The 23,379-nt window shown below is 40.8% G+C and overlaps 1 protein-coding gene across 2 annotated transcripts in view; it reads right to left on the reverse strand.

Moving 5' to 3' along the window:
- mocs1 (molybdenum cofactor synthesis 1) overlaps positions 1 to 23,379 on the reverse strand; it is a 48,901-nt gene that overhangs the window by 19,307 nt on the left and 6,215 nt on the right. For both annotated transcript variants that reach the window (XM_038969619.1, XM_038969620.1), the window contains exons 2-7: positions 22,291 to 22,426; positions 20,292 to 20,459; positions 6,775 to 6,939; positions 3,400 to 3,461; positions 2,606 to 2,717; positions 1,333 to 1,445 (exon numbers count right to left, since the gene is read on the reverse strand). In XM_038969619.1, coding sequence (XP_038825547.1) covers positions 1,333 to 1,445; positions 2,606 to 2,717; positions 3,400 to 3,461; positions 6,775 to 6,939; positions 20,292 to 20,459; positions 22,291 to 22,426 — 756 coding nt within the window. The remainder of the gene's footprint in view (positions 1 to 1,332; positions 1,446 to 2,605; positions 2,718 to 3,399; positions 3,462 to 6,774; positions 6,940 to 20,291; positions 20,460 to 22,290; positions 22,427 to 23,379) is intronic.

The raw sequence follows: 23,379 nt of genomic DNA on the forward strand, positions 1-23,379 counted from the left end.
TGTTTTTTGCGGCCCGCGCAGGCTCAGTTTAGCATCGTATCATGGGTGTTCTGTGATTATGTTTTATTCTGAGAAGTTAAACAAATTACTTCAAAAAGTAGGATGTCTGCGCACATTCAATCAACCATAATAATTGCATAATTTATTTTGCCGAGACTCTATACCGGACTGTATCGGCTTAGGCTCCTTTGACCCCTAATTTAGATACGTTTATGGTTATAATTTCCAACATTTGGTAGGCCATTTGCTCATCAACTTGTCTATGGTTAGATGCAGCTATTCTTCTGTAATAACTTGCTGCCCTAAAAGACTAAATAAAGCAGTGCTCATCAGACTAATGTCTTAATCAATAGAATGAATGTAAATTTGTCTGTTCCAATTCAGCTACTCTCTGAGCGAGGACATTTAGGGATCGAAGAGAAAACGCATTGACTCCAAAACAGTGCAAAGATTGTCCCTGTGCAAAATGTCAAAATGCCATAAATTTGACCTGATTTTAAGGAAATTAAAAGTTGAGAAAATGATGAAACATGTTTCTGATAAGACTGCTTGCATGGAAGTGTAGCATACCAGCATAGCATGTTACACACGATCCCCCAGCCACGCATTCACATTTAAGAGATAACATTTCTCCACTGATCTTTCCTAGACAAAATTATAATTTTACAGCAATTATTATTAAAAGCATATTTTAATTAATATTCAAGTTAATATTCTATTAGTCTTACATCTCAGTCAGTGTCTAGACTTTTAGCTTTTATTCCATTTAACCCAGATTAACCTAAATTAGGAATATTCTGTTTATTCATGAGTAGAAGGATACTCGTGAGCAGGATATCAAAGGTGCATGTAAATAGCTTATCCCAAATAAGACCTTAACCGGGATATGAACTATTATCCGGTAATACTGTTCGCATGTACATGTGGTCATTGAGATCATTAGCCTGAGTGACAGTCTGTTTGGCTTGACAATGAGCAATGAAGTGCACAAACAGATCTGGGACCAGCATTCAAGATAATTACAAAAGAGACCAGCTTTGCTTTCAGGCATCACTATATCTTGAAATATTCATTAGCATCTGATTTAGCTTGCACAACCATGTGACTTACCGTCAACTAAACAATTAATTAATTAATGCAACCAGCACACACTGTGGGAAGTACTGCATCTCTGATGTAGCAGAAATAGATAACGTGTCATCATAATTTGTTCCTGGGCGGACCCGGCACATTGAATATTTAATTTAGCCGAGTCGCAGGTGCGAGATGAGGCAGATTAATAATTTAGAGATTATCTGTGGGAATTAGAGTGGGCTGGGGGGAGAGAGGAACCTTGGCTGTGTCCGTCTTTCCAAGTGGAAGCTGTTCCAAACTGGGCCACTGCTGTCTAATGCGGTCCAGCATCTCCTGGTAGCTCACCATCTTCTTGAAGTTCCATTTGTTTCCTGCAGGAGGCAGCAGAGGTCAACAGAATGGAGTGAATGCTCTAGTCTAGAGGTGTATTCACAATGTGGATGACAGACCATGATTGAAATCTTTATTTATTTTCTCTCAAAATACTTTGTGCGCTTGATTGTGCTTCCCGGCACACCAGGGGGGTTGGTTTTTCACATTTTGGACAGTTCTATTGGTTCAATGAGGCCGAGCAAGCTAAATCAAGCATACCTAAAAAAAATATTTGCACCCAAGTCTAGTTGAGGATAAACTTGTATAGTACGTGTCATGAGACTCTCACTCTACATTAAACACTGTTGGTTACCATGTGTTTCTGAACAGTGATGATATATCTATTGAAGACCAAATTCAAGCCTGTTTGGATGACAATTCATTTTCTTGCCTTCCTTGAAGTAATCGCTGATCAGCGAAATGCTTGCATTTCCAATCCAATCATGTTTTTACATAAAAAAAATAAGGAATTACTTTTTTTAAGTATCTAAATGGGGTGAGAGGGTTTAAATGCTAACCTCTGTCACCCTGTCTAATCTCCTATTTTGAAAACAAGAGCGAGGAGATTAGCTAACACAAACTGGTGCTATCGCTTTATCTTCAGTATTTCTAGAAACTGCCAATTGTAAACTCATTAGTTACCCTATTCGTAAAGGAACAATAATCATAATAGTTTGATTTGAAAGTGTGAGACTGCATTGAACCCATACAAACATAGGCCTATGTAAAACGAGGTCTACAATTTGAATATAAGGTAGATGGCTAAGAGTCTGTTATTATTTCAAAATTACAGCAATTTAAAGTGCATCATGACGGAAATATTAGTAAAGTATTAGTCTATTTAAGGGAATTGAAAATACTGAGACGATGACTGTTCTCCTTCTGCAAAAAAACTAACTTGACTATGCAGTAAAATGGCAACATTGGCAGTGTGTGCATGTTTTGTGTGTGTGGTATTTTGACACTTTAATCAGACAGTAAGGTAATCAAGGAGGGAGACAGGCAGGCAAGTGGGAGAAACAGTGGGGAGGGTGGATACAGGGATTGAAACGCCGGTCTCCAGTCACGTCAGAGAAGTACTCTTGACGTGACAGGGAATGTTCCATCTCGACCACAGCTCCGCAGTGGTGGCAACGGTCTTAAAGAAAGGTCCACTCACCGTCAAAGGGCATGTACTCAATGAAGCGTACTTCCAGAGGCTTCTTCTCCGTCAGGGCCACAAAGTCCAGAAGCTCGTCCTCGTTGAGGCCCCGCATGACCACACAGTTGACCTGTAGAGGGCAGTGTGCAGCAGTGAGCAACATTTACATTTTAGCAGACACTTATCCAGAGTGACAGTTGGTGCATTCATCTTAAGATAGATAGGTGACAACTGTAAAGGACATCACGCTGCTTGCGTAGCGAGTACAGCTTCCTCCCGATTCGGTCCATACCTGGAGCGAACTCGGCACCTGTCTTGCTAACACACGTTACCGCCCTCCTGAAGCGTATTACTAGTCGGCGCCATGTGAAAAGCTAGCGAGTGGGGACACTTCAGGCTGAGGAGTTAGTTTCACACATCCCCATGTGCTACACAACCACATATCAAAGTAATTGTAAGTATCACAGTAATAGTAAGTACAATAAAGTAGTTATCAGCCAAGTCAGTGCTAGTAGCTACAAGCCGTCCACCAGAGAGCTGCCAAAACTGCACGGATCTGTGTGTTTTGACTGACTACATGCAGTACCAACACAAACCATGCATTAAAACACTATGGAGGGAAAGCTTTCCATAGGGAACGAGTATCAACACACTCAAACCAACCGTCCGATGCATTCAAACATGTAAGAGCGAAAACATGCACACACACACATTGAACCTAACATCGTGACAAGTATGGCTTCCAACCTACAGCTAGCTTTTTTGGACGAACCAGCAAATGAACAAAGTTTAGGAGGACTCTGATCTTTTACCTTGACAGGGTTATAGCCCATCTCAATGGCTTTGTCAATACCTTCCATGACCTTGTGGAACCCTAGGAAAGAGATGAAGGCAACAATGAAAACAGAGCAGTAGCTTATAGGCTACTAGGCTTATGTGATACATTTTATTCTAAGCACCTTCCAAATGGCCAAGGACACAATAATTAGACGACACATTGCGTCACCCATTGTGCCTTGTAAGTCCTTTAAAGCTGAATTGGGTTCATGTCCCCCCCCAAGTTCTCCCTTTCCAACGCCAGAATGTGAAGTCACACCAGGAATCGTCCCAGACAAGGCTTAACAAACCAGTCTCAAGGCGTGAGACCAACTGCAATTTCAAATCAAATTTTAGTCGTCACATGCGCCGAACACAACAGGACCTTAGTGAAATGCTTATTTACGAGCCCCTAACCAACAATGCAGTTAAAAAAAATATGGATAAGAATAAGAGATAAAAGTGACAAGTAATTAAAGAGCAGCGGTAAAATAAAAATAGCGAGACTTATATACAGGGGGGGTACCGATACAGAGTCAATGTGCGGGGGCACCAGTTGAGGTAGTAGGTAGAGTTATTAAAGTGACTATGCTTAGATGATAGAGAGTAGCAGTGGTGTAAAGAGGGGGGCAATGCAAATAGTTTGGGTAGCCATTTGACTAGATGTTCAGGAGTCTTATGGCTTGGGGGTAGAAGCTGTTTAGAAGCCTCTTGGACCTAGACTTGGCACTCCGGTACCGCTTGCCATGCGGTAGCAGAGAGAACATTCTATGACTAGGGTGCTGGAGTCTTTTTAGGGCCTTCCTCTGACACCGCCTGGTATAGAAGTCCTGGTTGGCAGGAAGCTTGGCCCCAGTGATGTACTGGGCCGTTCGCACTACCCTCTGTAGTGCCTTGCAGACGGAGGCCAAGCAGGGATGCAACCAGTCAGGATGCTCTCGATGGTGCAGCTGTAGAACCTTTTGAGGATCTGAGGACCCATGCCAAATCTTTTCAGTCTCCTGAGGGGGAATAGGTTTTGTCATGCGCCCTCTTCACAACTGTCTTGGTGTGATTGGACCATGTTAGTTTGTTGGTGATGTGGACACCAAGGAACTTGAAGCTCTCAACCTGCTCCACAGCAGCCCCGTCGATGAGAATGGGTGCGTACTCGGTTCTCTTTTTCCTGTAGTCCACAATCATCTCCTTTTTGTCTTGATCACGTTGAGAGGTTGTTGTCCTGGCACCACACGGCCAGGTCTCTGACCTTCTCCCTATAGGCTGTCTCATTGTTGTCTGTGATCAGGCCTACCCCTGTTGTGTCATCGGTAAACTTAATGATGGTGTTGGAGTCGTGCCTGGCCGTGCAGTCATGAGTGAACAGGGAGTACATGAGGGGACTGAGCACGCACCCCTGAGATGCGCCTGTGTTGTGGATCAGCGTGGCGGCTGTGTTGTTACCTACCCTTACCACCTGGGGGCGGCCTGTCAGGAAGTCCAGGATCCAGTTGCAGAGGGAGGTGTTTGTACCAGGGTCCATAGATTAGTGATGAGCTTTGAGGGCACTATGGTGTTGAACGCTGAGCTGTAGTCAATGAATAGCATTCTCACATAGGTGTTCCTTTCGTCCAGGTGGGAAAGGGCAGTGTGGAGTGCAATAGAGACTGCATCGTCTGTGGATCTGTTGGGGCGGTATGCAAATTGGAGTGAGTAGGGTTTCTGGGATAATGGTGTTAATGTGAGCCATGACCAGCCTTTCAAAGCACTTCATGGCTACAGACATGAGTGCTACGGGTCGTAGTCATTTAGGCAGGTTACCTTAGTGTTCTTGAGCACAGGCACTATGGTGGTCTGCTTAAAACATGTTGGTATTACAGACTTGGACAGGGAGAGGTTGAAAATGTCAGTGAAGACACTTGCCAGTTGGTCAGCGCATGCTCGCAGCACACGTCCTGGTAATCCGTCTGGCCCTGCAGCCTTGTGAATGTTGACGTGGTTAAAGGCCTTACATCGGCTGCGGAGAGCGTGGTGGCCCAGTCTTCCGGAACAGCTGGTGCTCTCATGCATGTTTCAGTGTTATTTTCCTCAAAGCGAGCATAGAAGTAGTTTAGCTCATTTGGTAGGCTCGTGTCATTTCAGTTCAAACGTACACTACTAAGGTCAGCGCTACCGGAGATATCAATGTCTCTTCCTGTGTTTTGATTCAGACAATCCCTCAGAGGAAACGTGAAGGCTAGGTTCCATTCCATTGATTCTAATTGGAAGGGCAGTCGGTTCTACCTGATAGCTCCATGTTACAGTTTAATGGGTGTTCAACAGGAGGATTCAAGTGAAACGGCTAATTTGGCCCACACCTTGATTTTAGCTAAGTTGGGATTTTGAAAGGCACTGACTATAGGAGGTTGGGCTTTTACTGACATGCTGTAGGAGGTTTTTGCGCTTTTGAAACAGGAAGCTAATCAATATCAATGAAAAGTATTTGCAAATTAAGTTGCTGCTGTACACTGATGGGGGCATTACCATATTTGGGTGTCATGTAGGAAAATCTTACAGGTCAATACAATTCTGTCAAGAACATTTCCATTATATGGTTTAAAAATGTATCAGGTTGAACAAATTATTAAAGTGCTGTGATCATGAGTAATTTGAACATGTTAAATCATTCATGTATCACATTATGTACCGCAGGGTCAGACAAATGTTTTATGCATGTTAGCTTTTAGTTTAGTTTCCTCATTACATGAGGTGAATAGGGCTCAACCGTTTTGAGTTTTCAAAAATGTGCATGGAAAATATCATGCTTTTTTGTTGTGCACTTCCCTTTATATCTTATCAATAAACCCTACATTGTCCATGGTGAATGTGTTGTTTTGTGCCCCTCACTTCATACTTAACTAATATACTTACAGTATGTGTAGCCCTAACAGTAATTCCAGAAAAATTCTTAAATTATAGCCAGCACACAACAGTAAAGTGACATCATCCCTACTCTGAACTTGATGAGTTTTTAATACGGTTGTCCATACAACATACATTTACCTCATTTGGAGACAGAGATATACCGGAAGAACAGCTTTCCCACATCTTCTATATCCCTCTGGACAATGAAACCAGTCAGCCCAACAGTGAAAGCCCAGTGTACTGTAAGAGGTTTGGCTCTGACTTTCCTTTTCCTGTGTGCTGCTGCTCTCATTCCTCAGCCTGTCTAGTCCATCTGTCCCTGCCTCCCAGGAACCTGCCTCCCTGAGCTCTGCCCCTCTGTCAATCCTAACATTGGCTCCAGTCGCTGAAATAGGTGCTGAGCACACATTGGCTCCTTCCACAACTATGTTAGTTTTGGCACAAAATGGCTACCAGGCAACATACTGTAGGTTATGGGGAAGGTGGGCTACCTTTCCGCCGGACGATGAACTCAAACTTAGCCGGCACCAGGGTGTCCAGGCTGATGTTGAGCAGGTCCAGACCAGCCTCCTTCAGTTTAGGCAGCAGCCTCGCCAGGTTCATACCGTTGGTGGTCACAGCGATGGTCTTCAGGCCCTCCAACTTCCTCAGCTCCGCTGGACAGACAGATGGACAAACAGACAGATGATAAACTGGAGCTGTGTTACAGCACAGTGACAAATGGCATACAATTCCTGGTTGAATTGAACTCTGTTGACTACAAAGTAAGTGGGTGTGACTGGCTAAGCATGCATATCACAAGATGGGGTTTGGGGATCATTTGCAAGATCATCAACCACAAAGCCCCACTTCACACAGCCACGGAGACTTCAAACACTCCAGTGTAAAGCTACTAGGATCAGCTTCCCTTCCCTCAATTCTAACCATAAACAGGAGTGGGGAAATGCAAAACTGACCCCAGATAAGCATCTAGGAGCAACTTCACTCAACACTACCTTAGACACCCTGGGATGACCTTTGACCTCAAAAGAAAAGTGCCAGTAGACATATCTGCTGACGTCACGGTGCCAATCAGAAAAGGTCACGCGTTTGATCAGCACATGACAACTGGTGAGCAGTGTCCACATGGACGCCATCCCTACCAGAACATCCAGTTTAGACACGCTCAATTTACTTTTTCGCCATGACCTGGTTTGGCTTCTGTTGTGCAATTTCCCCTTTAGGCCTTCCCCTTGATGACATCACATCCTGCAGATGCACTTTCCTAACCCCACAAACCGCAAGGAAAATAAATGGATTCCAATGCCTACCGTTATGACATCTACTAAACAGCACCTCTAACAACTTGAACTCAAAACGACCAACCATGGACGAAATTCTAATTTGGGGAATTATTGTGTAAATCCTGTATCAATGAATGTGTATCTTGGATGATGATTCTTCCCAATGTGAACACCTCAATAGAGTTATGATTGGTCGGTAACAGCATTGGTAGGCTAACAGATCACAAGATACAACACACAGTCATGGCATAGTCTGTCCATTCCCCCTTACATACTTCATTAAGTTTAAAGCATGCGGAGAGCGAGACAGTCATGAGCCTCGTCTCTCCAAAACACTTACAAGACTCTTGACTTATAAATCATATATAAAACTGAAGATTATACAAAATCTTAGGTCACTCCACAGACCAATGTCACTAGATTAACTTTCAGTCACAATCATAGCTATTGGATCTTGCCATTTATTATTAGGAAGTTATTCCTCCTAGCAAAAATTATACAGAAACTGATAAAACTGCAAGAGAAAAAGAGGTTTATAATTGTAGCAGGCTTGGTTTATGTGCCGTGTATACTGAACAAAAATATAAAACGCAACATGTAGCCCCATGTGTCATGACCTGAACTAAAAGATCCCAGAAACATTCCAATGAGCCAAGACAAATGAGTCTCAGGTTGGGAAAATTATTTATTTTTTATTTTTTATTTTAGTAAACATTGAAAATAGGTCCCACAGACCAGAACACCACACAAGGGTTAAATAAAATAAAGCGACCCTTGAATAATTAGCGTAAACAATAAACCGTTCCAAATTGTAAATTGCATTTACGAATGAATGTGACTGGTAATTATTCTTTGCTGTAAAAAAAAAAAAACTTTACAACAGACTCTCCGGTATGCTTATAAATTTATTTGGTGTTGTTTACATTGTTCCAAACTATCAGAGAAATTATACTATAACCTAACAGCACCTGATTAGCACACATAATATGCATACAGCCCTTGCTCCTTAATTTTTATTGATCTCCAACTATTTTCCACAATTAGTCAAATGTATTCGTCACATCTGATTTCCACTTTACCTCCTTAGCAACCAGTAAACAGTCCCCCATTTCAAGTTTATTTGTCACGTCCTCTGCATCCATTTTGCTGTCATGTGTTATGATTTTATTATAAAAAATGTATTGTGATTACGATATGCTATACGTCAGGCCCTACTGGTCACCTGCATGCAATGCATACATGTGTCACAAAGAGAGCGAGGGTTGAGGGAATAGGGTGTTTTTCCTAAACAAATTAGGGATTTCGGTAACAGAACTTTTCAATCTGAAATGGCTGTAATTATGTTGCAGCTTCAGCAACAGGGAGAGCGCAATAAACACTGTTGATGCTATGTGGTGGTCGCTGCAGCAGGGAGGAGACAACACAGCACATCAAGTCTGAGCCCGGCCCGGGACAATCAAATCAATTGCGGTCAGACTCCCTTAAGTAATGTGTCTCTTAATTACTTAATCAAACAGTGTGCTTAAAGCATCAGACAAGCTCACAGGATGTGTCTATGGAAAAATGCAGGTTTGAAAATCGATTGGTCGAAAGAACAGACGACTCTCAGCCAAACAAGACAATATATATTTTGTAGGGGACAGTTCTACTATCAACTGTCAATTTACTGATTCATGTCGGCACACCATTAGAAAAAAATGCAAGGAAATCAAGATATCTTGTCAGCTGCCAACTCATCAAAAGCGCTTTGACTTCTCAAACACTATATGAAGCCTCGTCTCCTTATTAATTCAGCTACTTGCTAACTAGCAAGTTAAACCAAATACACAGCTTTAGTGCTGCCAAATCTCACGCGTGAGTAGCGCTAAGCGATTAGTGGTATTTGAGGTTGGTTCGGTTTCAGTTCGATTATAAAAATAATCAGTTTTCGATTTTAGTTTCAAAGATTTTTTTAAACATTAAATGCATTATGAAATAAATGACATTAAAATAATGTTACAGCTTTTTTATGGAAAAGACAAAAATAGTGAACATTCAATTGCCAAAACATTGAAAATATTCTATTGTCTCGCTCAGGTCCACATTTGGTAGATATCAATAGAAAAATAGGACATCACTATGAAATAATAAAATGATGTGGACAAGCCTTCAAAATGTGTGGATTCGGCAATTTCAGACACACCCGTTACTGAGAGGTGTATAAAATTGAGCACACAGCCATGCAATCTCCATAGACAATCATTGGCAGTTGGATGGCCCGTACAGAAGAGCTCAGTGACATTCAATGTGGCACCATCATAGGATGCCACCTTTCCAACAAATCAGTTCATCACATTTCTGCCCTGCTAGAGCTGCCCCGGTCAACTGTAAGTGCTGTTATTGCGAAGTGAAAACGTCTAAGGGCAACAACGGAACAGCCACGAAGTGGGAGGCCATACAAGCTCACAGAATGTGACCTTCGTGTGCTGAAGCATGTAAAAAAAAAAAAAACACACTACAGAGTTCCAAACTACCTCTGGAAGCAACATCAGCACAATAACTGTTCGTCGGGAGCTTCATAAAATGGATTTCCATTTCCACAAGCCTAAAATCACCATTCGCAATGCCAAGCATTGGCTGGAGTGGTGTAAAGCTCGCCGCTATTGGACTCTGGAGCAGTGGAAACATGTTCTCTGGAGTGATGAATTCACACTTCACCATCTGGCAGTCCGACCGACAAATCTGGGTGCCAGGAGAATGCTACCTGCCCCAATGCAGTGTCAACTGTACATTTTGGCGGAGTAGGAATAATGGTCTTTTTTTTCTCCCTTGTTCATGGTTTGGGCTAAGCTCCTTAGTTCCAGTGAAGGGAAATCTTAAAAAAGGTACAGCATACAATGACATTCGAGATGATTCTGTGCATCCAACTTTGTGGCAACAGTTTGGGGAAGGCCCTTTCCTGTTTCAGCATAACAATACCCTCGTACACAAAGTGAGGTCCGTACAGATATGGTTTGACGGGAACAGTGTGGCAGAACTTGACTGGCCTGCACAGGGGCCCTGACCTCAACCCCATCAAACACCTTTGGGACAAATTTAAACGCTGAATGCGAGCCAGGCCTAATCGACCAACATCAGTGCCCGACCTCACTAATGCTCGTGGCTGAATGGAAGCAAGTTTCCACAGCAAATCTAGTGGAAAGCCTTCCCAGAAGAGTGGAGGCTGTTATAGGAGCAATGGGGGAGTGGACCAACTCCATATGAATGACCATGATTTTGGAATGAGATGTCCTGCAGCACTAATGTGTCGACGGAAACATCATACAACTGGCGGCCGAACTCAGTGTGCATGCGCACGGCCCGCCACAAGAGCGCAATGGGACAAGGACATCCCGGCCAGCCAAACCCTCCCCTAACCCGGACGACGCTGGGTCAATTGTGTGCCGCCTCATTGGTCTCCCGGTAGCGGCTGGCTGCGACACAGCCTGGGATCGAACCTGGGCCTGTAGAGACGCCTCAAGCACTGCGATGCAGTGCCTTAGACCGCTGCGCCACTTGGGAGGCCGTCAACACTTTTTGAATGAGTAGTGTATCGACAGCCCTGATTTTATTTTTTTTATTTTTTTTTTTTAAATCTCGTCTAGTCTATTTTAACATCAAGGATTATTTAACTTTCTCTGGTCACAGGAACATGAATTTGTGCCTGAGGCAGATGAGGTGCGACTCAAGTTTCACCATCAGGTGGAAGACTGTGTCCCCTCTCTCTGGTCAGCCTCGCCAGAAAGGAGCGAGCAGGGACACAGATAGCAGCAGAGGGTTTGCCACTCTCCCCTCCTACACAGACCAATTCCATGCTCAAAATGACTGGGAACTCTGAAATCTCTGACTTCGTTGCGATCAAGGGAAAAAAAACAAGATCCGACTGGGAAAAATCGATTTGAACCGTCATCCAACTCTATTCTTTCATACCTTAAGTTCACAGATGTCATAATTTCACCTGGTTCTTTCTAACTTCCCAGTTGTCTTGGAAGCCCCATGACCATCAGATGCAGGTACCTACCATCAGTCCAGTAAAACAAAAAAGTGAATTATTTGCAAATGATTTCAATTTATGCTCAGCTGTGCCTTGCAAGAGGTACACCATCTGCGCTAGTTTTGAAATATAATATGGTCTGAGAAGAACAATATCGGCAAGCATGGCCTTGCAAAAGTATTCATCCCCCTTCGCGTTTTTCCTATTTTGTTGCATTACAACCTGTAATATAAATATGTTTTTATTTGGATGACATGTAATGGACATACAAAATAGTCCAAATTGTTGAAGTGAAAAAAATGACCCCCCCCAAAAAGAACTGAAAAGTGGTGCGTGCATATGTATTCACCCCTTTTGCTATGAAGCCCCTAAATAAGATATGGTGCAACCAATAACCTTCAGAAGTCACATAATTAGCTAAATAAAGTCCACCTGTGTGCAATCTAGTTGTGGAGAAGTACAGGTCAGGGTTGGGTTATAAAAAAATATCCCAAACTGCGAACATCCCACAGAGCACCATTAAATCCATTATTAAAAAATGAAAAGAATATGGCACCACAACAAACCTGCCAAGAGAGGGCCGCCCACCAAAACTCACAGACCAGGCTTGGAGGGCATTAATCAGAGAGGCAACAAAGAGACCAAAGATAACCCTGAAGGAGCTGCAACGCTCCACAGCGGAGTATCTGTCCATAGGACCACTTTAAGCCGTACACTCCACAGAGCTGGGCTTTACGGAAGAGCGTCCAGAAAAAAAGCCATTGCTTAAAGAAAACAAATAGGCAAACACGTTTGGTGTTCGCCAAAAGGCATGAGGGAGACTCCCCAAACATATGGAAGAAGATCCTCTGGTCAGATGAGACTAAAATGTTGCTTTTTGGCCATCAAGGAAAATGCTATGTCTGGCGCAAACCCACCACCTCTCATCACCCCGAGAACACTATCCCCACAGTGAAGCATGGTGGTGGCAGCATCATGCTGTGGGGATGTTTTCCGTCGGCAGGGACTGGGAAACTGGTCAGAATTGAAGGAATGATGGATGGCGCTAAATACACGGAAATTCTTGAGGGAAACCTGTTTCAGTCTTACAGAGATTTGAGACTGGGACGGAGGTTCACCTTCCAGCAGGACAATGACCCTAATCATACTGCTGAAGCAACATTCAAGTGGTTTAAGGGGAAACATTTAACTGTCTTAGAATGGCCTAGTCAAAGCCCAGACCTCAATCCAATTGAGAATCTGTGGTATGACTTAAAGATTGCTGTACACCAGCGGAACACATCCAACTTGAAGGAGCTGGAGCAGTTTTGCCTTGAAGAATGGGCAAAAATCCCAGTGGCTAGATGTGCCAAGCTTATAGAGACATACCCCAAGAGACTTGCAGCTGTAACTGATGCAAGAAGGTGGCTCTACAAAGTATTGACTTTGGGGGGATGAATAGTTATGCACGCTCATGTTTTGTTTTTATGTCTTTGATTCACAAGAAAAAATATTTTGTATCTTCAAAGTGGTAAATCAAATGATACAAACCTCACAAAAATCAATTTTAATTTCAGGTTGTAAGGCAACAAAATAGGAAAAACGCAGAGGGGGGTGAATACTTTCGCAAGCCACTGTATTGCCAATATGCTGTGATAATGTATTAGGCTTACTGCACAAACCTCATTCCTACAGAACTGTTTTTATTAAGTTAATGTTGGTGACCACTTCTCTAGAGAAACAGGGCGTTTGGCTCACACAAAAAACGAATTAAATGGAAGTCAAGTAACTGAACCGATGTTGGTCAATTAGTTGTTTAATAATCAACTTATGTTTGGAAATCTGTACCACCGATGGGTTTGGATTTCTGAACTTTAAATGTTATTAATCCTTAGTTATAATAGCGACCCGAGGGGCGCCATAACCGACGTGCTACACCAGAGGTTAATGGTTATCCGTGTGAGGAAGGTATATGGTGGGTGCAATTACGCTTGGAATGTAGGGAAAGCGATCACATGGCAGGCATTGATAAGGGGAGAAAGCCATGGATTAGTGACGAAGGGGTTCAAGGTCAGGTTACTTTAAGAGACAAAGAAAAGGTTATGGCCTGAATCACTTATCCTGCCTTGCAATAAAGATACAATGTTTGTTCAGATGTGGAGGAGGAGACTCAGCATAGGAGAAAATGTTCAATATCAGTGCTTGTGTGAATATGTCTGTCGATTCAGCTGTTCGATCCTTTGGGAAGAATAAACTTGGTTTAAGCTTTCATAGTGTCCGTCGAGTTCTTACTCTGGTAATTAGAACCTAACACCATGTGATCGTATACAAATAATAATTGATTGGATTTATATAGCACTTTTCTACTAACTGAGGTACTCAAAGCGCTTTACATAGGGGGAAACTAACCTCATCCACCATAAATGTGTAGGGAAAGGGGGATAAATGACTAGTCAATTGTACAACTGAAATGGCCCTAGCCCATAGGCCTATATACATTATTATATGGTTTGAATCACAACTAAAGTGGCCAAATAACTTCTTAAAATGAAGCACATTAATCTGCTTTACAATGGGTGTAGAGACTAACTGGCATACATACACAGCACGTGTGTTTCAAGCTTAGGGAAGATCATTTCCCCCATAAATTAACATTTATAACAAAAGCATTACATGCATAATCGCATTTGTTGGTACTTGAGAATTGTGTTTTCCTGCTAATGGAACATTCATGCTTATAGCCTACTGCCGTGTGCGCATTGCTGTGCTTATAATGTGAGAAACTATTAGGCTATCAACATTTTAAGCTAAACGTTCTCATCCGTTGCGTCAGGGTCATTGCTTAAAACATGTTTTTTTTATGCTAGTGGTTGTATTAATCTGGGATCTAGCGCATCCAACAACTGTCCCGGATTATGTTTGGAATATTTATTTCTCACACAGAATAGGTCAACTTTTGTACTATGGGGGAGAGTAGATTGACATAGACTATTACTTTTGCAGTTTGTTAGGCCTACTCATCTTGTTGGCTGACAAAAAGTAAATGTGGACAGTACTTCCAACATCTTCAATTAGCACCTCGGAATTGGATAAGGACGTGAGCAGTTGCGTCCCTGATGTGTCTGTCTTCACTTGTAGCCTGTGAAGCGCATAGATTTTTTTAGGAGGATTATGGCCATACAAAGGGGATGTTCCCGGGAAATTCGAGGCATTATCAAGTGCTTGGCAAATTGTCAATGAGACTGATGAAGTCTACAGCCCACGTGAAAAACAAAGTAGATCTCATGCCTTTCATGCAACTTTTTTCAAATCATCATTAGAGTCGCATCATGCAGCCTTAGAATGTATTAAAAATCAAAACATATAGCCCAACATTTGTAACGAAAGTTATATAAATAATCTTAAATTAAGCATATAGGAGTACCGGTTACTTTGTTAACCGCTCACAGAATAGCCGCATGTGCGCCCTCCCTCAAATCGTTTGGAGAAAATATCCTTTCTATTTTATTTAGCTTATGTTCCAATTGTATTCTTCATACTATAAAATAATGCCACAGAATTCTAAGCAAATCTTGTCTGTTAACTTCTAGTTCCTCCCAAACCCGGATCCGGGAGCACCCCCATCAGTAAAAAAGCTGACTAGCATAGCCTAGCATAGCGTCACAAGTAAATACTAGCATCTAAATATCATTAAATCACAAGTCCAAGACACCAGATGAAAGATACACATCTTGTGAATCCAGCCATCATTTCTGATTTTTAAAATGTTTTACAGGGAAGACAAAATATGTAAATCTATTAGCTAACCACGTTAGCAAAAGACACCACTTTTTTTACTCCACCATTTTTTTACTGCATCAGTAGCTATCACAAATTCGACCAAATAAAGATATAAATAGCCACTAACCAAGAAACAACTTCATCAGATGACAGTCTGATAACATATTTATTGTATAGCATATGTTTTGTTAGAAAAATGTGCATATTTCAGGTATAAATCATAGTTTACCATTGCAGCCACCATCACAACTCTCACCAAAGCAACTAGAATAACTACAGAGACCATCGTGTATTATCTAATTACTCATCATAAAACATTTCTTAAAAATACACAGCGTACAGCAAATGAAAGACACAGATCTTGTGAATCCAGCCAATATTTCAGATTTTCTAAGTGTTTTACAGCGAAAACACAATATAGCATTATATTAGCTTACCACAATAGCCAGAAACACAACACCATTTACCAGCAGCAAAGGTTAGCGATCGTAACAAACAGGCAAAAGATATATAATTTTTGACTAACCTTGATATTCTTCATCAGATGACAGTCCTGTAACATCATATTACACAATGCATATAGGGTTTGTTCGAAAATGTGCATATTTAGCGGCACAAATCGTGGTTATACAATGTGATTAGTGGCCAAAACTTCAAGCAATCTGTCCGGCGCCATCTTGGAGAGGCACCTATTCTAATCGATAAGTAATCATAAACTTGACTAAAAAAATACAGGTTGGACAGCAAATGAAAGATACATTAGTTCTTAATGCAACCGCTGTGTTAGATTTTTAAAATGAACGTTACTGCGCAATACAGCGTGCGCTAAAGCGAGACCGCACCGAAATTCATGGCGGAATTATTATTTGACATTTGTCAACATAAATACGAATTAACAGCATAAAGACTGCTTACTATTTGCTGAGCTTCCATCAGAATCTTGGGCAAGGTGTCCTTTCTCCAGAACAATCGTCTTTTGGTGGAAAGATGTCCTCTTCTCCTGTAGAAATAGCAGCTAACGCTAGCCATCCACTGGAGAGGTGTCCAACTCGTGATAGCGCGTCACAAAGAAATCCCAGAAAATCGCAATAAACTGATATAAACTGCTATAAGTCGGTTTAAATTAACTACCTTATGATGTCTTTAACACCTATAACGAATAAAAACATGACCGGAGATATAGAACTGCTAAAACGAAAGCTTTTCAGGACGCCATTGTGATGTCCCTCTTGCGCCAGGCGCCCCGTTGAAAAGAACGGTACTTCCGTTCCATGAGCTTTTATAGTGCCCCAGATGGCGCAATCCACTCCATTCAAATTCTCCCCGCTTACTGACATCTAGAGGAAGGCGTATGCAGTGCATGTAGCCCCATAGCTTACATGGGGACTTATAAACTGACCCTAGAACAGGGACCTCGATTTCAGAAATCTCACTTCCTGACAGGAAATGTGCTGCAGAATGAGTTCTGTTTTACTCACAGATATAATTCAAACGGTTTTAGAAACTAGAGTGTTTTCTATCCAATAGTAATAATAATATGCATATTGTACGAGCAAGAATTGAGTAAGAGGCAGTTTAATTTGGGAACGAATTTTTACAAAGTCGAAATGGCGCCCCCCTATTGACAAAAGGTTATGAACTAGTGTAGCCCACAGCCAGATCAGGGCTTAACATAATGACAATGCAGAGTATGCTATAATGTTCTTCTGAAATATACTACATTGTCTTCAAATCATGTTTGTTTCTTTAGACATGTCTAAAATAATGGATTTATTGTGATGGTGTAGGCTGTATCACATGGATTTAGACTTTTTAAAATGTAGATGCTTGTTAATGCGTTTGTTAATTAACGGTCAATTACTGTGAGACCGACAGTTATTTGCTTGACAATCACCGGCAGACCAAATTTCATGACCATCACAGCCCTAGACACACGAGATACCGACTGGTTTTCTGATCCACGCCCATACCTTTTTTTGTTAAGGTATTTGTGACCAACAGATGCATATCTATATTCCCAGTTATGTGAAATCCATAGATTAGGGCCTAATGAATTGATTTCAACTGACTTATTTCCTTATATGAACTGTAACTCAATGAACCTTTGAATTGTTGCATTTATATTTTTGTTCAGTATATTTGAAAAATCTTTCATGCTCTACCTATTGATAATCACTCAGCTGAAAGGGAGAAATGTCATGCTCTAAAATAGGTCTACCCGATTACTTCCTATCCCTTGCGCAAATAGCCTACAACTGTGTCTGTCCCGAGCTCACTGGCACAGGAAACTGAGGGCCCAGAATATTTTATACAATGTAACAAGTTTGCTAATGCTAGCTCGGGCCAGACCCAAGTTAATAGTTGATACAATGTTAAAAGTTTGTTGTAGACAGGCTATGCGTAGCCAACAAGATTTATAGGATAGAAGTTACTTTTTAGGTTTGTGGGTCATTCTTGGGCCCAGGCAATTTCAGTCCCTCTGACTTTTTATATTATATTTCAAGTATTGGGTCACCAAAATGAAATGTTAAAAGACTTTGTATATACATTGAAAGGTCCAGTATAATGAATTTTAATAAATATAGAATTTCATTTAAACTTTAATTAAAAATATATTTTTAACTGACACTAAGAATTTTGTCATGTCTCCCAGGCATTTCACTTTTTTTTCTTGGGAAATTAATATTAAAATCACACATAATTAATAACTTTTGCCATTAATGCAAACGTGTTCTTTTGTTGAGAAAGTATTTATCAAATAAATGCATGATTATTGATTAAAATAACACAATTTTGCTGTCCCTCAGTCTACATTCAACCCCGTCACGCCAAAAAAATTGGTCAGTCCACCCTTATGTGAAATCATTAACAGGAAGTAACATCCTTCAACAATTCTCAACTGCATGGTACAGAAACAGGCAAGTAATCTCATTCTTTTATATCTGTATTTTTTTTGTTTTTATTTTAAGTCAGGTGGGGATAGTCGAGCTGACCAACTTGAGATGATTCCACCAGCATGTGACCTCTCTCAACCTCCATGTGGAGGGATATGTGTGGGCCAGACTCTCAGGAAGAATACAATGAATGAATGAATGAATGAATATGGTGCTCCTGAGAAGGAGAATAGTCATGCTGACACTAGCGCTGTAGTTACAGCTGTTCTAGCATTCTAAATGTCCTTGGAAAAATGTCAGTTTGATGACACGTTGGAACTTTTCTGATGAAACCTGTTGAATGTTATTAATTAACCTAATGCCTGATGTGTTTTAAATTTGTTTCAATATTTACTGCAGTTTGGTTAATAAAAACCAGATTATTCTAAATATAGCTAATGTCCTTATTAAATGGTTGCATACAATGAAACGCAATATTTGGGGTAAATATTTAAAGGATTTTGATAGTAAACTAAACTAGCTTATATGGAAAACGATGTCTCTTCAACCCTGTTACAGTATTCAACCCTGTCACCCTAGTCTCAACCCTGTCACATAACAATATTTGTTAAATAAAATGGCAAAGATGATAAATATGAATTTAATGTTCTGAGCTCATTCTGACATGTTAAGGACAATCCCAAGAAATTCGATTTGTTACAATTCTGAATTGAAAGCATTTTATTTAAATGATCAGCCCACTGACACAGAATGTCTATTTCAGGGTTTAATATAGCACAATTCTGAGATTTTAAATATAAAATCTATGTACAATAATTGAATTGGTTTGGGGGACACATGAGCATTAGGTAAATGTTGATGTTATAACAAGTATAATATTCAAACAACTTCCATATTGTCTGTGACGGGTTGAATATAAATGGTGTCCATATCAGAGAAAAATTGACAACAAAAAGGGCTTTAACGCCAGAGGTGAGAAAATATGTTGTTTTCTTAGGTTTAATATCTACTTAATGTTGTGGGGTGTTCAGAAAATGCATTTATCCTAGTAAAAAATATTTATTTATTTATTTTATTTTACAAAATATTACCGCAGCCCAAGAATTTTAATTGAGATAGAATCTTGATTAACCACATGACAATGATTTTCAGATACGAAGACGTTATTATAAATTAAATGAAAACGTTCCACAAAAATGTGTATATGAAAAGCTTAACTGGCATGCAGATCGGTAGAAAAGGTAAGATAAATTGGCATTCCACATAAGGTTGCCAACTCCTCCTTGTGGCAGAGATCTGCGAAAGCCAGCAGGAACGGTAGGAGGATGGTCGGGTCAGGTTGGTTTTTTTCCTGCTGGTTATCATGATCTCTGGCTCCCTCGAGTCAATTGTGTCTTCTTTCATCAAACAGTGCGCATAAGCATTAAAAAAAGCTCAATGCATATAGTTGATCTTATTAAAAACACGTGTCGTCTATATATGTAAAAACACACGTTTTAAAAAACGGACAACCTTCGGTCGACAAAGATTTTTTGTTGTTGTCAGGGACAGCCCTAGACAACATCGCAAGGCTTGAAAATCCTTATTTAACCTGTCTCCTCATCTACACTGATTGAAGTAGGTTTAACAAGTGAGATCAATAAGGGATCATAGCTTTCACCTGATATACATGGTTTGTTTACAACTGAACATGGTGGTGTACACCATTTAATTGACTCCAGGATAAACTATTACAGCTTCTGAAACTATTCATAGGGACCCCTAGGGTGTGCACATTTTTGTTATAGCCCAGCGCTAACACACTTGATAATGAGCTGATTACTGTAGTTGGATTAGGTTTGTTAGAGCTGGGCTGGAGCAATGTGCACACCCTAGGGGTCCCAATGGGAATGAACTGAGAAATGCAGCATTATGATGTACTTTTAATCAATTTGATAAAAACTAGCATATTAAATCAGGCACATTAGCGAATCTGCTTTCTACCCAAATAAAAGGGTGCATTCGTTTTAGCCCGCCAGATACACTGAATGTGCAGTTCACACAACCCACGCCCCACTCACTGATGATGTCCAGGACGTCTGGTCGGATGAGGGGTTCTCCCCCAGTGAGGCGTATCTTCTCCACACCCTCTCGTACAAACAGCTGGGCCACGGTCAGCACCTCAGAAGTAGACAGGAGCTGAGCGCGAGGGGTGAGCTTGACCCCCTCTTCTGGCATACAGTACTGACCTGCAGGGGGAGAGATTCAAGGGAGACATTTATTGGCACTTAAATAAATGGCAATACCTGATAACACAAACCTCATCGCTAGAGCAGCATCAATGTACAAGCTAGCTTGGTAATGCCGTTATACAACTACCTCAAAGGTTCTCGTGCAGAAGAGATACAAAGCTCGACAATAACGAAAAGAACAAGCAACATCTCAACAGGAGTCAAATAAGAGGATTTTTAATAAGATTTCATTGGTTAACATCAATAATGGGGATGGTCCTTTAGATATAAATAAATCCTCACAATTTATCCTTCATATCTAATTGGAAATTGCAAACCATTTTCCCAGTGCCAAGGAAAATGTCTACTGCTACTACCTCACAGTGCAACCAATGTTGAATGTCAAAGTATTCCTACACCTTAGCCCCTAGACTAGGCACTTGCTTCGATCTGAAAGGATCAGTAACAAGAGGAATCAAATAAAATGCACAAGAACTGAGCTATATACAGGGAGTACCAGTACCAGATCAAATGTTCAGAGGTATTTGAGGTAGATATGCACATGAAGGCAGGGTAAAGTGACTAGGCATCAGGACAGACAATGATAAGAGTATAATAAAGAACAGAGTAGCAAATTAGTAAAAGTGTTTGTTGTGTATGCGAATGTGTGTGGGAGTGTCAATGTAGTGTGTGAGTGTGTATATGGGAAAGGGAAAAGGGGACACCTATTTGTTGGTCTGTGTCTCTGTGTGTGTCTGTGTCTCTCTGTGTGTGTGTGTGTGTGTGTGTGTGTGTGTGTGTGTGTGTGTGTGTGTGTGTGTGTGTGTGTGTGTGTGTGTGTGTGTGTGTCTGTCTGTGTAGGGTCAGTGCAGATAGTAAATTAATGGTAACCAAACTATTTAGCAGTCTTAAAGCTTAGGGGTAGAAGCTGTCTCAGAGCCTGTTGGAAACACCAGGCTCAGTGTTTCAGCTGAATAGGCACAATCAGGACACAATGTGATTCAGACAGCTGTTGATAGGAACAAACGCTCCCAAACTCATGGAACCATGGGAGGTGGTTGTGAAGATGGACCATATGCTGTGAGGACCCTACTGGTGGGGGGAATCAATGACCCCCTTAGAAGCCATAACAATAAGGACAAGAGTAGCCGTCCTACCATTACAGCTAACATAATCTCTGTTTCAGATCTGGAAGACATGTTGATAAATCAACACAACACAGATTTCAAGGAGAAAAATGTAAACGTCAGTGGAAGACAAAAGGTTTATGAACAAGATTCTGTCAAGTTACAGGAGAGCCGTTACAGCCTGAGGTTACATTTCAGGAAGGATGACGTCACCTTAGCGGACAACTGTCATGTTAGTGAACAACATGACAGTTATCAAATTGATAATAAATGTATGTATGTGTGATTGCCACTAATCTTCTGTGAAGTGTATGTACCCCCCTCTACAGGTTGAAGGGGAACACTTTTAAAAAGCCTACAGGCTCCAAGGCCCATTGGGTGTGACTGGAATGTCAGCCAGTCTTTTCACCATGCTTAAACATACCAGACCACGCTATTTGTTTCTTTAGTTTGAATTTAAGGAATTTGTTTTGTTCGATTTTTCTTTACATTTTTTGTAACCTGAAGAACGACAAATACATTGTTTTCAACTTGAATCAAACTCCAGACATTGGATTTGTATGCATCAAGACTTGCATTTCACTACCCTCCAATTTAGCCACTACAGTGACAGAGATTAATCACACCATTAGGGAATAATTTCAGTTAAAAGTGTTTTATAATTGTTAAAAATAAAAACAATGATTATATAGCCTTTAAGCAGTCTTCATCATGGTGCTTACAGCGAAGGTTACATTTCTCCGTCAGGGAAATGCGCAGGTAGCTGTGCCGTCTGCCAAAGTTGTCTGTCAGGAAGGCAGAGAAGGGTAGAACTTCCTCATTCAACCTTTGCCTCTGGCCCACTGGTACAGCCAGCTCCTGGACATACACAACAAAGGACAAAATAAACAGTGAGCAACCCTCTTAGGAGGGTTAATTACTCAACCTAGCATTTTCCGTGCTTCATGTCCAAATCTTAAAGTAGACTTACTTCATTGAGCTTGACAATCAATTTTAGACACTTTAGGATGATTTGGACTTTTTTTTTTTTTTTTTACGCAAAAAATGATAATATCAGGTATATTGACATTAATTGGATTTGGGCCACAAATGCTAAAAAAAAGCTTTTTTTAATCAACTGGGCAACTCAATTAAGAACAAATTCTTATTTACAGTAGCTAATTTTCAATCCAATTGGCGACAGATTTTCATGTGAATATTCAAAAATATGCATAAAGAAATGATGCACTCTCACCAGTGGTGTGTTTCCATCAAACTGACTTGTTTCGGATAAAATCAGTACGTGATGACCGTGCACACAAAATGTATTTTTCGTCAAGTTTTAACATACCAAGTTCAACTCCACTCCACTGTTTTTGTGACAAAACTGTTGCGTAAAATAGCAAATGTGCCTACTCTGTGCTTAGCACGTGCGCTCTAGCCAAAAGCTTACAGAGACAGTGCAGGTGGGCTAGTGAGCCTACATCAGGTATCAAACTAGATTCAGCAGATGGTCAGGAGGCAGGAACATAACTACAAATAATTTGTAGACTAAATTGACCACAAGAAGCCCTTAGAGGATATAATATTAAAATAAAACAATCATTTCAAACCTTGCGTGCATTTATATATTTAATACACACAGTACCAGTCATAAGTTTGGACACGCCTACTCATTCAATGTTATTTTTTTAATTTTTTTTACTATTTTCTACATTGTAGACTAATAGTGTAGACATCAAAAATATGAAATAACACATACGGAATTGTGTAGTGACAAAAAAAGTGTTAAATCAAGATATATATTATATTTGAGATTCTTCAAACAAGCC

This window comes from Salvelinus namaycush, chromosome 30 (genome assembly GCF_016432855.1).
Source record: "Salvelinus namaycush isolate Seneca chromosome 30, SaNama_1.0, whole genome shotgun sequence".
In the NCBI taxonomy this organism is placed as follows: Eukaryota; Metazoa; Chordata; class Actinopteri; order Salmoniformes; family Salmonidae; genus Salvelinus; species Salvelinus namaycush.